Below are 12,542 nucleotides of genomic sequence, written 5' to 3'. Positions count from 1 at the left end.
ATTACAGAGGCGGTGGGACTGTCTCTAGTATGCTTTCAATCAGTAGTTCTGTGTTCCAGTTGCTGAACCATATTTTGGCTACTTCGAAATCGCCTCCCCATTGCAGGCTTGGTTCTTTTGATGGATCTTCGAGTTCAACTTTGATGGGCAGCATTTTGCGGGCTGCCAGGGAAATAATGCTTGGGGTGATAAACTTTAGGTCGCGTAAAAGGCAGATACTGCGAGCTAGCAGCTCCAGGTCTTTAGAGACGCGCGGAGACACTCCGGACTTGACCAGTCGGTTTGTGCGAATAAATACCATAATGTCTTGAATGTAACGAGCAATTTCCGGGATAATTGCGACTCCGGGAAGTTTTGCCCGCATGGTGACTAGTTGGTCCTGGAAACCTATTTTAGACGGCAAGGCCAGCATGCTGTTTTCAATTGATAGATCAATCTCTTCTCGAAATAACACAAGCTGTCTGAGCGGCCGTATTAACTTGTCGTAGGATCCAAGGAGAACTACTGTTGTGATGTCCAAAGATACCGGGCTCGGATCAGGTCTCACTAGGGAGTCCACAAAGTGGGTTTGTACGGTTGTGGTCAGAGTATCTGGGTTTTTTATTAATACGCTGGTCCCGGACGCATGTTTAAGGTCCATTGCTAGCCGTGGCCAAGTGGTTTCAGCACTTGCGTGAATAAGAGTACACCGGCGATTCAGCAGTCGCTCCAGAGTGGCGGTTATTTGAGCTTCGGCCACATTCAACTGCTTGCACACAATCAACACTAGGCGTTTGTGTAGAGCCGCTAGCAGACACGCTATAGCGATATCTTCCGGCACTAGATTATCTTCTAGCATCCATGTGAGCTGACAAAGACAAAGACCGCGCTTAGGTTTGGTAGGTTATATACGCTGGTCCATCGGACAGCTTGCCAGTATCTCGCGAGACCGCGGACTTTTTTTCCCGGCACTCTCTTGTGACGTTCTTTTTCTTTTGTACATATACCCTATTATTTTCCAGTTATCGGCCTCCGGGTGGGGTTGGGAGTGATCCCAAATATTCCGTCTCACCTAATTTTTTTCTCTTCAGAATGTTCAAAGCCCACGACATCGCTAAAAAGCAGCATCGTGAGCGTGCTCAGCCTCAGGCGCGCAAGAAATGGGGCCTCTTGGAGAAAAAGAAGGATTACCGGCTTCGGTCGCAGGATTTCCACCGCAAAGAGGCGCATCTGGCTCTGCTTCGATCCAAAGCCCAGCAGGCTAACAAGGACGAGTTCAACTTCAAAATGGTCAAAGCAAAGACTAACGACGGTGTGCTTGTGGCCTCCAGAGGTGCCGAGGTTCTCAATGATGAGCAAGTCAAACTTTTAAAGACTCAAGATGCAGGATACCTCCGAACTCTTATCAATAATGAGCAGTCGAAAATTGAGAAAGCAAAGGCTTCACTGCTCTTAGCAGGCAGCGGCAAGCACACACTATTTGTCGAAAACGAAGAAGAGCTCGAGAACTTTGACGCAGCTAAACACTTTGATACAGACAAACGACTCTTACACCGCCGCCAGAACCGTCTTCGATCCAGCCAGCTTACAGACGTAGACATTCAGCAGCCAGCTGAGACGTCCCTCAAAGATCTGCAAACTCTTCAGAAACGTCTTAGTCGCCGAGAAGAGCTGGACCTGGTGCAGCAAGAGCTGGCTCTGCAGCGCGAACTCATGAAGAAGGGCGACAAAAAGAAGATTGTCAACAAAGACGGCACCGTGACGTACAAGTGGAAGAAAGTTCGCAAGCGTTAGTTTATTTATCTTGAAGTATTATAATATTTACAAACAACAACTGAAATTGCCGTTGCCAAAAAATTTTTTAGAAACCCTCGGGAGGAACCCGGTTAGTGACCTTGGTGAACTTGGGCTGGCGATGGGCACCTTTACGATAGTTAATAGAGGTTTTGTTGAAGATCCAGTACTTGTCTTTGGCTGGCATTTCGCTCTCCTTTGGCAGCTCTTTGTCGAACCGCACGATCTTGTGAATAGTTAGGCCTTCGCTGGCCAGTCCCTTCGCAACAGTGGAAATGGTCTGGTCTACGGCTCGCAGACGGCTCCGTTGGCGAGCCTTTTGTGGCTGAGACATCTTGTAGGGGATTTTCCACAGGTATCCGCCCATGCGAACCGGTGATCCACGGAAAGGGCCAAGCATGATGAATACGAGAGGAGGAGGATGACAAAGCGGAGGTCCGATTCGTGCTAAGAGGGCCCGACGTCTGATACCAACTACACTATTCACATAGTTTGTGCACTTTTGTGAACCCTTTTTGTTGCCCTTTCTTGGCTACACCTATTTCACGAACCAATTGTTGTGAAGACCTGCGGTCTGTTGTGAAGTTAAACCTGGCACCTAGAATTCTAACGTTATTACTCAACCGCCACAATGGACATTGAAGCACAAGGCGGATATAAGGATGATCCGGAGTTCGACGAACTGACGGAGCGTCTCGCAGACGAGATCTTTGATATATCGGCCACAAACGGCAGGCTCTGGGCCCACTTGAGGGCTTCCAATCCCGACAAGGCTGCTGACCTTGCAGCCAAAAACCGGGCGCAGTTCCGGTCGCTAAAAGCCGACGTTGAGCGAATCCAGCAGTGGCCCAACAATTTGCCTGCTCAGAAATACACGCAGACGAAACTGGTGCGCGAATTCGCCGAAGCGTTCAGTGAGTTCCAGCGTATCCAAAAGCAGATCGCTCGCGGCGAACGCCAACTCGTGCAAGAAGCTCGTAAAATTAACCCCCCACCTGAGACTCCAGCATACAAGGATATTGACGGTGCTCCTGGAATTGAGCTCCAGCAGCAGCAGTCGTTCGAAGAGCAGCTCAGGCAGGATGAGGTGGCTTACCAGCAGGGCCTTATCGAAGAGCGACAAGAAGAGATTCGAGGCATTGAGCAGGGAATTGTCGAACTCAATGAAATTTTCACCAATCTGAGTAACGTTATTGCCGAACAGGGCTCTGTCATCGACAACATCGAAGCGAACATCTACTCGGTTGCCCAGAATACGCGCGATGGCGCAGGCGAGCTCGTAAAGGCTGCTCGGTGGCAGCGTCGCACTGGAGGCCGCATGCTCTGTTTTCTTATTATTTTACTGATTTTCGCCCTTGTGATTATTTTAAGCGTGCTAGCATAGCCCTCATCTAACTTATTCAAAAAACCTTACCTGTCGTCGCATCCCCGCTGTCGCCACGGACATGACAGCTGCAACAAGCCGTTGGCTATTTTTTCTATAGAATGTAATTGCGGCCTGGGTTCAAAAAGTCATGAGCATCGTGGGATTCACCAGTTGCATCCAGCCTTAGCCGCGGCGGAGCCCTCGTGACACCTCGAACCCAGTTTCCACTCGCTCGTCGTCCTCCATCGAGCAAAGGGTTAGGTGATCTTTGAGCGAGCTGCAGGGTACTGCTTGAGCGCGGAGGTGAACAGAATGGAGGCGACAGCGCGCACAACCGCCAAGAGTCGCGAATAAACCACTCCCCCGCCCACACCTTGTCACCAGCGACTAGGCCATTCTTCAAAACACCCGCACAGCCCCCATACCGTCCAACTCGAGACCCTGCCGCTGAAACAAATTGGTATTGCCGCTTAGATAACCGGCATCCTTGCTGCGAGTATCGTAGCAACTTACCTACCAGGAGGCAATTTTTTTCTTCTCTCCATCAACCCAAATCTGATTTAGAGTAGAACGTTTTTGCAGCCTCGACCACGACAATAATGGCCCCTGATCTGAATTTCTCCAAGGTAGCTGATACCATCAAATCCATTGTGATCCCTGATGATTCGGCCTCCAAGGAGTCGGGTGACAATGTTCAAGCTTCCTACTTCAAGTTTTTAGCGGCCAGCGCAGACGACGACTCGGACTCTGACACTGAGATTGACGACGAGTCGATGTACTCGGTTTCTACCGCAATTGACGACAAATTGGATCCAGAAGCAGAAGCGGAGAACCTGCGCTCCAAGCTGCGAACCATGATGGCGCCTGGGGACGAATACGACGGGTCTGTGCAAATCACTGATATCGTTCGTGAGCGTCTGGGCGCAACTGGTCAAGAGAAATTGCTTGGCCAAATTCCCGCCTGGCAACTTACCGACGTACTTTGCCAGGGCAAGTCACTGCTCTCTGCCAACAATATTTACTTTTACGCTCCATTGCCTTATACTGGGTCCCGTGTAATTATGGAAGGTACCCTTCGGAAGCGCTCCTCTAAGGGTATGGGCTTTACCCGTTATTGGTACATTCTCCGTCACGATGCTCTTGCCCACTATAATTCCGCTGCAGACCCTTATTTCCCTGCTGGAATTATCCCGTTGTACAACGTCAAGTACGTTGATCATCAGCCCAAGGAAAATGGTGAGCCGAGCAGCTCGATTTACATTGTCATGAACGATGATGAAACTGTTCACCTAAAGGCGGACTCTCCTAACTCCGCACATGAATGGGCTAAGGCTATCCAGAAAGCTATTTTTGTTGTGCGCAATAAGGGTGAGTATGCTAAGGTCGTGATTCCGTTTGAAAATGTTTTGACTGTATCTATCGTGCCGGTTTTGGACGTCGCCAAAAGCCTTCGCCTGGTGTATATTCCTGGCCCTGGCCTCAAAGCTCAAGAGACTGTCATGTTATTCTTTAGCAGGGGCGAAGACGCATTTAATGCCTTGGTGAAATACTGGAAGCTCAAGGTCGGTGAGGATAAAATTCAGACTGCTGGTGGACCGGAAAAACTGGCCCTCAAGAACCAATCAATTACTGTCACCAAGTCTGTGTTCAACTCTACTTACTTTTCCGGTCGTTGCCACAAACTTCCAGAGCACATCACTGAGCAGCTTTTCCGTGCCCCCAGGGACGATCCCTCGGCCACTACCATGATCTCGCAAAAGATTGTCGACACTGGTACATCGGTAGTTTCAGGTACCAGCAGTGTTGTCAAAGGTAGCTTGGGACTGTTCAGTTTGCACAAGGTAGTTGGATCTCACCTTAAGCAGGCTGCTACTGAATGGATTCCTGAACGAGAAAAGTCGATTTCTGCTAGTCAATCTGAGCGCCCCTCGGTTTCAGGTAGTCCGGTGCTTTCTCCTCAGATCACCAGTGATGTTGATATTGATGAAGCGGTAAGGCGAGCTGCTGCTGAAAGGTCAGGTATGGAGGACACGGACTTTACTGGCTCTGCAAAGGCTATGCTCAGCCGCATTTTCAACGCATCTGCCAGCATTGCTTATTCTGTCACCGATACTAAATGCAATCCTGAAGAGGACATGCACGTTATCACGGATGATGAGCGTGCTGAAGCCAATGAGCGTTTCCAGAGCCAGTTCTCCTTCAGCCGTCGTATCAGCTTGCTTTCGTACTACAAATGTTTGCTGCAACGGGGTAAAGGCCAGGCAATGTCCGGTCTTATTTTCTTGACGAACCGATATGTTTGTTGGCGTCGCGCTGTCGTTACCTCGAAAACCCGCATGATTCTGCCCATTGACGATGTTCAATCTGTCGAGATCTGCGAGAAGTCCAAGTTCGGTAATTTTGGTGTCCAGCTTCATATTCGCGGCTCCGACCCCATATATACTGAGTTGACGACCAAGGATGCCTGCGAATCTTTTGTTAAGTGTCTAACCAAACTAATGGAGGAAGAGGCCGAGCACAGCAAGAATCATACCGGTGATTCTAGTGACTCTTTAGACTTTGTCCGTTACCAGCTAATTCAGGCTCGTTTAGCCACTTATGAGGATCATCTTAGTGACAAAGTCCAGATGCGTATCCCTCCGTTGGTTGTCGATCCTTACTCCAGGGAGACTAACGAGTCGTTCTTGGTGAAACCTCAGGAGAAGTTACGTATCACCATTTTGACCATTGGTTCCCGTGGTGATGTTCAGCCGTATATCGCTCTGTGCCAGGGTTTGATGGCTGAGGGTCACATCTGCCGTATTTGTACCCATGCCGAGTTCCGGGACTTTGTGGAAGGTTACGGTATCGAGTTCCGGGAAGTCGCTGGTGATCCGAAAGCTTTGATGCAGATCATGATTGACCATGGGTCTTTCAGTTTGTCTTTCCTCAAGGAGGCAGCCAGCAAATTCCGTTCTTGGGTCACCGAGCTTCTGGAGTCTGCGTGGGTAGCCTGCCAGGATAGTGACGTGCTTATTGAGAGTCCTTCCGCTATGGCTGGTGTGCACATTGCTGAAGGTCTGGGAATCCCCTACTTCCGTGCATTCACAATGCCTTGGACACGTACTCACGCCTATCCTCATGCTTTCATTGTGCCTGATTCTAACCTCGGTGGATCTTACAACTACATGACCTATGTTATGTTTGAAAACATGATGTGGCGTGGTACCTCCCACCAAATCAACAAGTGGCGTAAAAAGACAATCGGTATTCGCGGTACTAGCCTCGAAGGTATGCGTCAACAGCAGATTCCGTTCTTGTACTGTGTCAGCCCTCACGTCCTTGTTCCCCCCATCGACGAGCCTGACTGGGTGCACTACACTGGCTACTGGCAGCTTGAACAAGATGATACGTACAAACCTCCTGAGGAGTTGGTTGCTTTCATGAAGAAAGCTCGCGATGATAAAGTGCCTTTGGTCTATATTGGATTTGGTTCTATTGTTGTTGATGATGTCGAAAAACTTACGAACGATGTCGTCTATGGTGTCGAGAAAGCCAAGGTTCGTGCCGTTGTTGTCAAGGGATGGGCCGAGCGCAGCTCGGATGGAACAAAGAAGGAGGGTGCCAAGACGCTTGCATCTAAATCCATTTACACCGTTGATGCTATCCCTCATCAGTGGCTGTTTCCGAAGGTTGATGCAGCTGTCCACCATGGTGGTAGCGGTACTACGGGCATGTCCTTGAGCTGCGGTATCCCTACTGTTATCAAGCCTTTCTTTGGTGATCAGTTCTTCTATGCACTGCGGGTGACTGATCTCGGCTGTGGTCTTGCCTTGAAGAAGATCACCGGCGACGGTTTGGCCAAGGTCTTGGTTGAGGCCACCAGCAACAAGAGCATCATTGAGCGTGCCAAGGTAATCGGAGAGCAAATCTCGCTTGAAAATGGTGTTGCCCGGGCCATCCAGTGTATTTACCGCGAGCTTCCTTATGCTCAATCCCTTGTTCGTCCCCGAAAAGATGTCGTGTATAATCCCCGCCGCATCGCTCCTACTCTCAGTCGCACTAGTGCAACAGGCGACGACGAGAAGAAGAAAAAGTGGTACAAAGGCGGCAGTCTTTTTGGACGTTGAAAGTTGAAATAGCTAATAAATTATGCAAAGTGAATACCTACTTGATGGAAAGCGTACAGGAGACGGAGGAAATCGGTCTGGTCGCACTTGCCCGCACGCATATCGCTCATCTGCGTTTGCTGGAGCACGCTTTCTATTTTCTTTTTGACGATAGCTGCGAGATCATCATCCGGAATCTCAGCTGCATCGTAGCCTTGATGATTAGGCCCGTTCTCGGCGATGAATGTGCGGTAGTTTTGCTCAAGAATCTGCAGCACGCTTGAAGACTTGAAGCCAGCAGAAATTGTACGATTCTTGCGAACAAAGCAGACTCGAAGAAGCCCGTCCCATTCGTTGTAGTCAACTGGAGGTCGAGGCGACTTGACTTCAATTCGTACCACCGACGACTCCACGTTGGGAGGGGGCCTGAAATTGCCTCTACCTACCTTCATGACATGCGTAACAGTTGCCCACATCTGCACGTTTGCAGAGAGACGACAGTACAAAGAATCACCGGGACGAGCGAGAAGACGGAGGGCAAACTCCCGCTGAAACATAAGAATTGAAACTCTGGGAGGTCGCGGAAGGTTCAACAGTTTAAACACAAGCGGCGACGAGATCTGGTAGGGTGTGTTAGAGATACAAATGTCGTGATAAGGTAAATCCATCTTGATACAGTCGCCCATTACAATATCCAATTTGCGTTCCAGCGGCTTTCCCTGCACACGTTTGGTGAGCTCGGCAGCCATTCTGGGATCCATTTCAACAGCCACAACCTTGCGAGCCTGCTCCAAAATGCGGATCGTCAAGTTACCTGTACCAGGACCGACTTCAAGAACCGTATCACTAGGCTTGATATCGGCCTTGTCGACAATGCCTTGGGCCACAAGTGGGTTTTTAAGAATATGCTGACCCAAATCAGTATTCATTTTGAAAACAGATGTCTTTGCATCTTTTTTGGCCGTGACTTTCCCCATTTTTGGATAAATGTGAGAAAAAAAAAAATTAACCACACAAGAAAAAATTAGGTCATCAACTCTTGGAAAATGGCTCGTCAGATCCGGCCAGTGCGACCAGTCGAGGAGCGACCTCCAATCGAGGTTCCCAAGCCTAATTTCAAAGGCAAAGGCAATCGTAGTGTATTTTTGATTATGCTGTCCATTCCGCTCGTCGCTGTGACAACTGCAGTGTTGTACAAACGGGTTCTAGTAGGACAGCCCAAACGGGTTCAGACAGGCGAATACACACCGGACGGCGGTTTGAGAATGTTTACCGAGGACGAAAGAGAAGATCGGGACTCGAAATCCTGGATGACACGGATCTTCGGTAGAGAAAAATAGATAAATTATTTCGTACATAAGCTCGAGCATCGTGGGGTAGGAATGCCGCTGTAGATTTGTTGGCAGCGAAGCTCCAATGAGGAAAAGCGCCGCGACAATGGTGCTATGCTCACGCTGGTTGGCGTTGGCGGTTGCAAACGGCTGGTTGGTTTAGGGACTGGTGCAGCGACGTGCTGAATGGTTCGCCGAGCGAACATACCTTTAATGATTTGCGTTGGTTTCATGAGCTTGCTGCGCGATTCTCTGGTCCGTGGAATATAGAGTGTGTTACCGTTTGTCGCTCCTTTACCTTTCAGTGGGCTGCTCGAGAAAAAGTCCAGCTCCTCTTCACTTGTGTCAAAGGAAATAGACGGCGAGTGACTATCGCTACCTGAAGTGAATGAGGGCGGTGAGGCAGGCAGAATCACAGGTAGAAAGGGTCCAAGTTTGGGTCGGGGTGGTTTCAGCCCTCTGAAAAGTGCAATGGCGTCACGGGCAGGTTTCTCTGGGGACTGGTCCCTGAAACCTCTCAGTTTAGCATAGTTTCGCACCCTCGGGTCACCAGATTCGGCGATAATGGGTATCCATGAATCATGAGTTAGGCGGCTATCGGTGGCTTCAAAGTCCTTGATCAAATTCCGGATTCGGGTATTGAGAAGCTCGAAATGGGCGGTTAAATCTTCAAAACTCTTGGGCAAATGTTCCTGGGCTCGGCTCTGTAAAATGTCCATACGGGTAGGAATAAATTGTACACTCTGCTGTAGAGCTTTGGTGAGTGATCGAAGACGGGACAACTTCTGATTCAGAACAATGTCCTCGTCGCAATAAATAGGCGCCTGTGGGGACGCCGAGTCTGGGATTTGTACCAAATTTCCCGGGGCCTGACTTTGAGTAGCTGTTTGGTTTACTACAGCCAGCCCCGTGCAGCATTCGTCTACTGTCGCGTCAATAGACGACAAGACGTTCGATATTTCGCTGATTTCAGCAGCCACGGCCATTTTTACTCCAAATGCCACTGTTTGCTCCAGGCAATCAAGTCGGATGCGACTTACCTGCGCAGTGCTCACATTGTTTACACTGTCGTCTCCTGACAGGTATCCGTCGTTATCATGGTATGACAGCCAAGTTGCGACATGATCGCTAAGTCGTTCGACCCTCTCTTTGATAGATTTCATGGTGCACCGGGCGTCGGTCAGTGTTTGGGCGTCCTTCAGCGTCTTGAACCGGTCCAGGCTCTCGTATGTAGCCCGTAAAGCAGCAATCACCTCTTCGGGTTCCTCGATCATACTGCTGTCAATATCGATAGCACAGGGTTCGGCTGCAGCTAGCCGGTCATCACAGCTCCGCAGCTCAGCAAGAAAGTCCATACCTCTTTTCAAAGCACAAACGAACAACTACGAGAGAGAATCAAAACAGTCCTGCGGAAATGTCCCAGCTTCTGCATGCGGGTGGGTGTAGGGTTTCTGCAGGGCCAGCAAATACCCCATCGAAGAATGGACACCGAAAGCGGATAAAAGTGGAACCAATGACTGTGTACATAGTTCTATAAAATGCGTTGAAGCAAAATAAATACTGTTGAATTGTGTGGTGGCGTGTGTCACCACTCTGTGACTGAGGTCTCGCTGATCAAAGAACCGCAGCCCGATTCGCCGATGGGAGCAGCGTGGTCAAGGCCCTTCATGATTTCGGGATTCCGTTTGACCAGGAACTCGTGGATCCGGTCATTGATAGCTGCAAACTCGAGCAGGAACGCATCATGGCCGTCGGGGCTCTGGATTTCATGCAGCTCGGAGTTTTTGAGATGTTCATGCATATACTCCTGTTCTGAGAAGGTAAAAAGTCCATCAGAGGGAATACCAATTACAAGGACCGGTTGTTCGATCGTTTCCAGCGCTTCCTCCACGGTGGCAGTGCGACCGCGAGAGACATCATGCGTGTCGAGTTTACGAGTGATTGCAATGTAGCAATTGGCATCAAACCGGTCAATGAAGCGCTGGCCCTGATAGCGGAGATAACTCTGGGCTGTAAAGTAGTGCTGGGCCGGTTTGGGACGGTATGCAACTGGCCTGTTGCTTCGAACGTTTCCGTGGTTGTGGACAGACCAGCGGTCCTCGCTGGTTTCGGTATCAGAAATATCTGGTGTATCGGATCCTTTGTGAACGTCGGGGTTCGGCACGTTGCGTCCAAACTTTGAATCAAAGGAATTGCGACTTCGGTAGGTCAAGAGCGCACTCATACGGGCTGCACTCAACCCCGCACTGGGCTGATCATTAATGTCATAATAGCCATCCTGGTACTTTGGATCGGCATATATGCTTTGCCGTTGGGCCTCACCCCAACTAATTCCCCACGCCGAGTGGTAGGCGCAAGAGGCAAGGACTACAGCACTGCGGACATACTCTTTGCCAAAGTAAAGGTACTCTAGGGCCATCATTCCGCCCATAGACCCTCCAATCACTACTGCAATTTGCTTTACACCGAGCCTGTCCAAAACCATTTTCTGCAGCCGCACATCATCCTTGATAGTGGTCAGGGGAAATTCAGGACCATAGACTTTACCCGTCGTGGGGTTTATTGTTACTGGAGAGGCAGTACCGTAGGGTGATCCTAGAGCATTCATGCAAACAATAAAGTAGCGGCTGGGATCAAATGCCCGACCAGCACCGAGGAGCGGGCCCCACCAGTCAGCGACATCGGCAGAACCGGAGAGGGCGTGGCACACCACCATCGCATTGTCTGCTTTCTCGTTGAGGGAGCCCCATGTTTTGTACGCAACCGGTACGTCTTTGAGTTCGTCGCCACCAATCTCCAAAGTGAGCGAGGGAATATGCATAATGCTCTGGCCCGCAATGAGCTCGGCGAACTTATTTGTTGGTTCCACAGTTTTCGCCATCAATTTGGTTATTTAATCGAGGGTAAATTTATAGCAACAGGAGGGGGTTCAGGATTCCTTGCAATCGAGTCCTTTCACTTGGTTGTGATTAATTATTTTCAAATGCCTTCAAAAGAAGAAAGCTTGAAACAAGCCGTTAGTGGGGATGACTTTTTCTTATCTGAGGCATCCCGCTGGTGACGTAATAGCACGGGGAAATTAAGCAGTTACCTAGACAACATAAACCTGCTGACCCACTGCTTCTCGAAAATCAAGAACACCATGAAGGCCGTAAATCAGTGTTTTGTGGCGGATGGCGACAGCGGGTTCATTGAGTCGTTTGGTCTCGCTAGTAAAGTGGTAGTGGTTGCTACAAAACCGGTCGTTTTCACTCACACGCAGTGCTCTCAAGCATCCCTCACTCTAGCCCAGGCCCTGAATCAACCAACTGCCGTGACCAGGTCAACTTTGAGCCACGAAGATTCGATCATGGTTCATGGAGGTGTGTGTACTCTATCACTCACCGCAGAAACTTTCCACCGAGCAGGCATTGAGGCTAAACTGCAGAGTGGTACACAAAAGTACGTCGCTCAGATCAAGCTTGACGGTGGAGCGGCCCATAAGCGACTGTTATGGGCTGCCGAAAACACGTTGACATCCACATTTGATTTCGACGTCCCGGGGGCTCAAACTACAGCTGCAACCAAGTCTGATCCCATCTTAACTCCTGCTTTTGACTGTCCAACAGACAAAGAAGGAGAGCAGGATTGGGCAAACACCATCCAAGAGTGGGTGGGCCTCGTCGGTATAGGCTCAATGCTTATTGGCGAAAACCACGGGGTTGAAACGGCAATCAGCGACTTTCACATAGAAGGTACGGCCGAGATTTTGCACATCACCGAGATTAGTGGCCTCCTGTTGCCTGATGAAATTGCCAAACTATGGGAAAAGGCCGACCTCTTGCTGGTTTCAAGCAGCGGTGATTGGCCGTTGGCATGGCAAAAGCTCCACGCTCCTAGCGACAATCTAACTAATCCTTGTTACGTGTTGGTAAGAGGAGACCAGAGCATAAAATCCTTAAAGTTCGTGCCCTGGCAAGATCTGTAGCATTAAATTGGGTGTAT

General features: G+C 49.7%; 10 protein-coding genes across 10 annotated transcripts; 5 read left to right on the top strand and 5 right to left on the bottom strand.

Moving 5' to 3' along the window:
• Position 1: 1 nt before the first annotated feature.
• B9G98_00186 (Maintenance of telomere capping protein 2) lies at positions 2 to 838 on the bottom strand (the record flags this gene model as incomplete). Its single annotated transcript, XM_024806744.1, has 1 exon — positions 2 to 838. One exon carries the CDS (start codon positions 836 to 838, stop codon positions 2 to 4), a length of 837 nt encoding a protein of 278 aa, XP_024662512.1.
• A 183-nt stretch (positions 839 to 1,021) lies between these two features.
• Positions 1,022 to 1,773, top strand: B9G98_00185 (U3 small nucleolar RNA-associated protein 11; the record flags this gene model as incomplete). Its single annotated transcript, XM_024806743.1, has 1 exon — positions 1,022 to 1,773. Exon 1 carries the CDS (start codon positions 1,072 to 1,074, stop codon positions 1,771 to 1,773), a length of 702 nt encoding a protein of 233 aa, XP_024662511.1. The 5' UTR covers positions 1,022 to 1,071.
• A 67-nt stretch (positions 1,774 to 1,840) lies between these two features.
• Positions 1,841 to 2,173, bottom strand: B9G98_00184 (54S ribosomal protein L31, mitochondrial; the record flags this gene model as incomplete). Its single annotated transcript, XM_024806742.1, has 1 exon — positions 1,841 to 2,173. The coding sequence occupies one exon, from the start codon at positions 2,171 to 2,173 to the stop codon at positions 1,841 to 1,843; it is 333 nt and encodes a 110-aa protein (XP_024662510.1).
• A 231-nt stretch (positions 2,174 to 2,404) lies between these two features.
• B9G98_00183 (Syntaxin PEP12) lies at positions 2,405 to 3,157 on the top strand (the record flags this gene model as incomplete). The annotated part of the gene is made up of 1 exon (XM_024806741.1): positions 2,405 to 3,157. One exon carries the CDS (start codon positions 2,405 to 2,407, stop codon positions 3,155 to 3,157), a length of 753 nt encoding a protein of 250 aa, XP_024662509.1.
• A 581-nt stretch (positions 3,158 to 3,738) lies between these two features.
• On the top strand, positions 3,739 to 7,248 carry B9G98_00182 (Sterol 3-beta-glucosyltransferase; the record flags this gene model as incomplete). Its single annotated transcript, XM_024806740.1, has 1 exon — positions 3,739 to 7,248. One exon carries the CDS (start codon positions 3,739 to 3,741, stop codon positions 7,246 to 7,248), a length of 3,510 nt encoding a protein of 1,169 aa, XP_024662508.1.
• Positions 7,249 to 7,268: 20 nt separating this feature from the next.
• On the bottom strand, positions 7,269 to 8,204 carry B9G98_00181 (Dimethyladenosine transferase; the record flags this gene model as incomplete). The annotated part of the gene is made up of 1 exon (XM_024806739.1): positions 7,269 to 8,204. One exon carries the CDS (start codon positions 8,202 to 8,204, stop codon positions 7,269 to 7,271), a length of 936 nt encoding a protein of 311 aa, XP_024662507.1.
• Positions 8,205 to 8,273: 69 nt separating this feature from the next.
• Positions 8,274 to 8,567, top strand: B9G98_00180 (hypothetical protein; the record flags this gene model as incomplete). The annotated part of the gene is made up of 1 exon (XM_024806738.1): positions 8,274 to 8,567. The coding sequence occupies one exon, from the start codon at positions 8,274 to 8,276 to the stop codon at positions 8,565 to 8,567; it is 294 nt and encodes a 97-aa protein (XP_024662506.1).
• A 5-nt stretch (positions 8,568 to 8,572) lies between these two features.
• B9G98_00179 (hypothetical protein) lies at positions 8,573 to 9,913 on the bottom strand (the record flags this gene model as incomplete). The annotated part of the gene is made up of 1 exon (XM_024806737.1): positions 8,573 to 9,913. One exon carries the CDS (start codon positions 9,911 to 9,913, stop codon positions 8,573 to 8,575), a length of 1,341 nt encoding a protein of 446 aa, XP_024662505.1.
• Positions 9,914 to 10,143: 230 nt separating this feature from the next.
• Positions 10,144 to 11,439, bottom strand: B9G98_00178 (Homoserine O-acetyltransferase; the record flags this gene model as incomplete). The annotated part of the gene is made up of 1 exon (XM_024806736.1): positions 10,144 to 11,439. The coding sequence occupies one exon, from the start codon at positions 11,437 to 11,439 to the stop codon at positions 10,144 to 10,146; it is 1,296 nt and encodes a 431-aa protein (XP_024662504.1).
• A 261-nt stretch (positions 11,440 to 11,700) lies between these two features.
• On the top strand, positions 11,701 to 12,525 carry B9G98_00177 (hypothetical protein; the record flags this gene model as incomplete). Its single annotated transcript, XM_024806735.1, has 1 exon — positions 11,701 to 12,525. One exon carries the CDS (start codon positions 11,701 to 11,703, stop codon positions 12,523 to 12,525), a length of 825 nt encoding a protein of 274 aa, XP_024662503.1.
• Positions 12,526 to 12,542: the final 17 nt, after the last annotated feature.

Source organism: Wickerhamiella sorbophila, assembly GCF_002251995.1.
Source record: "Wickerhamiella sorbophila strain DS02 chromosome Unknown contig1, whole genome shotgun sequence".
Lineage (NCBI taxonomy): Eukaryota > Fungi > Ascomycota > Dipodascomycetes > Dipodascales > Trichomonascaceae > Wickerhamiella > Wickerhamiella sorbophila.
This window is presented reverse-complemented; position numbering and strand designations above follow the sequence as displayed.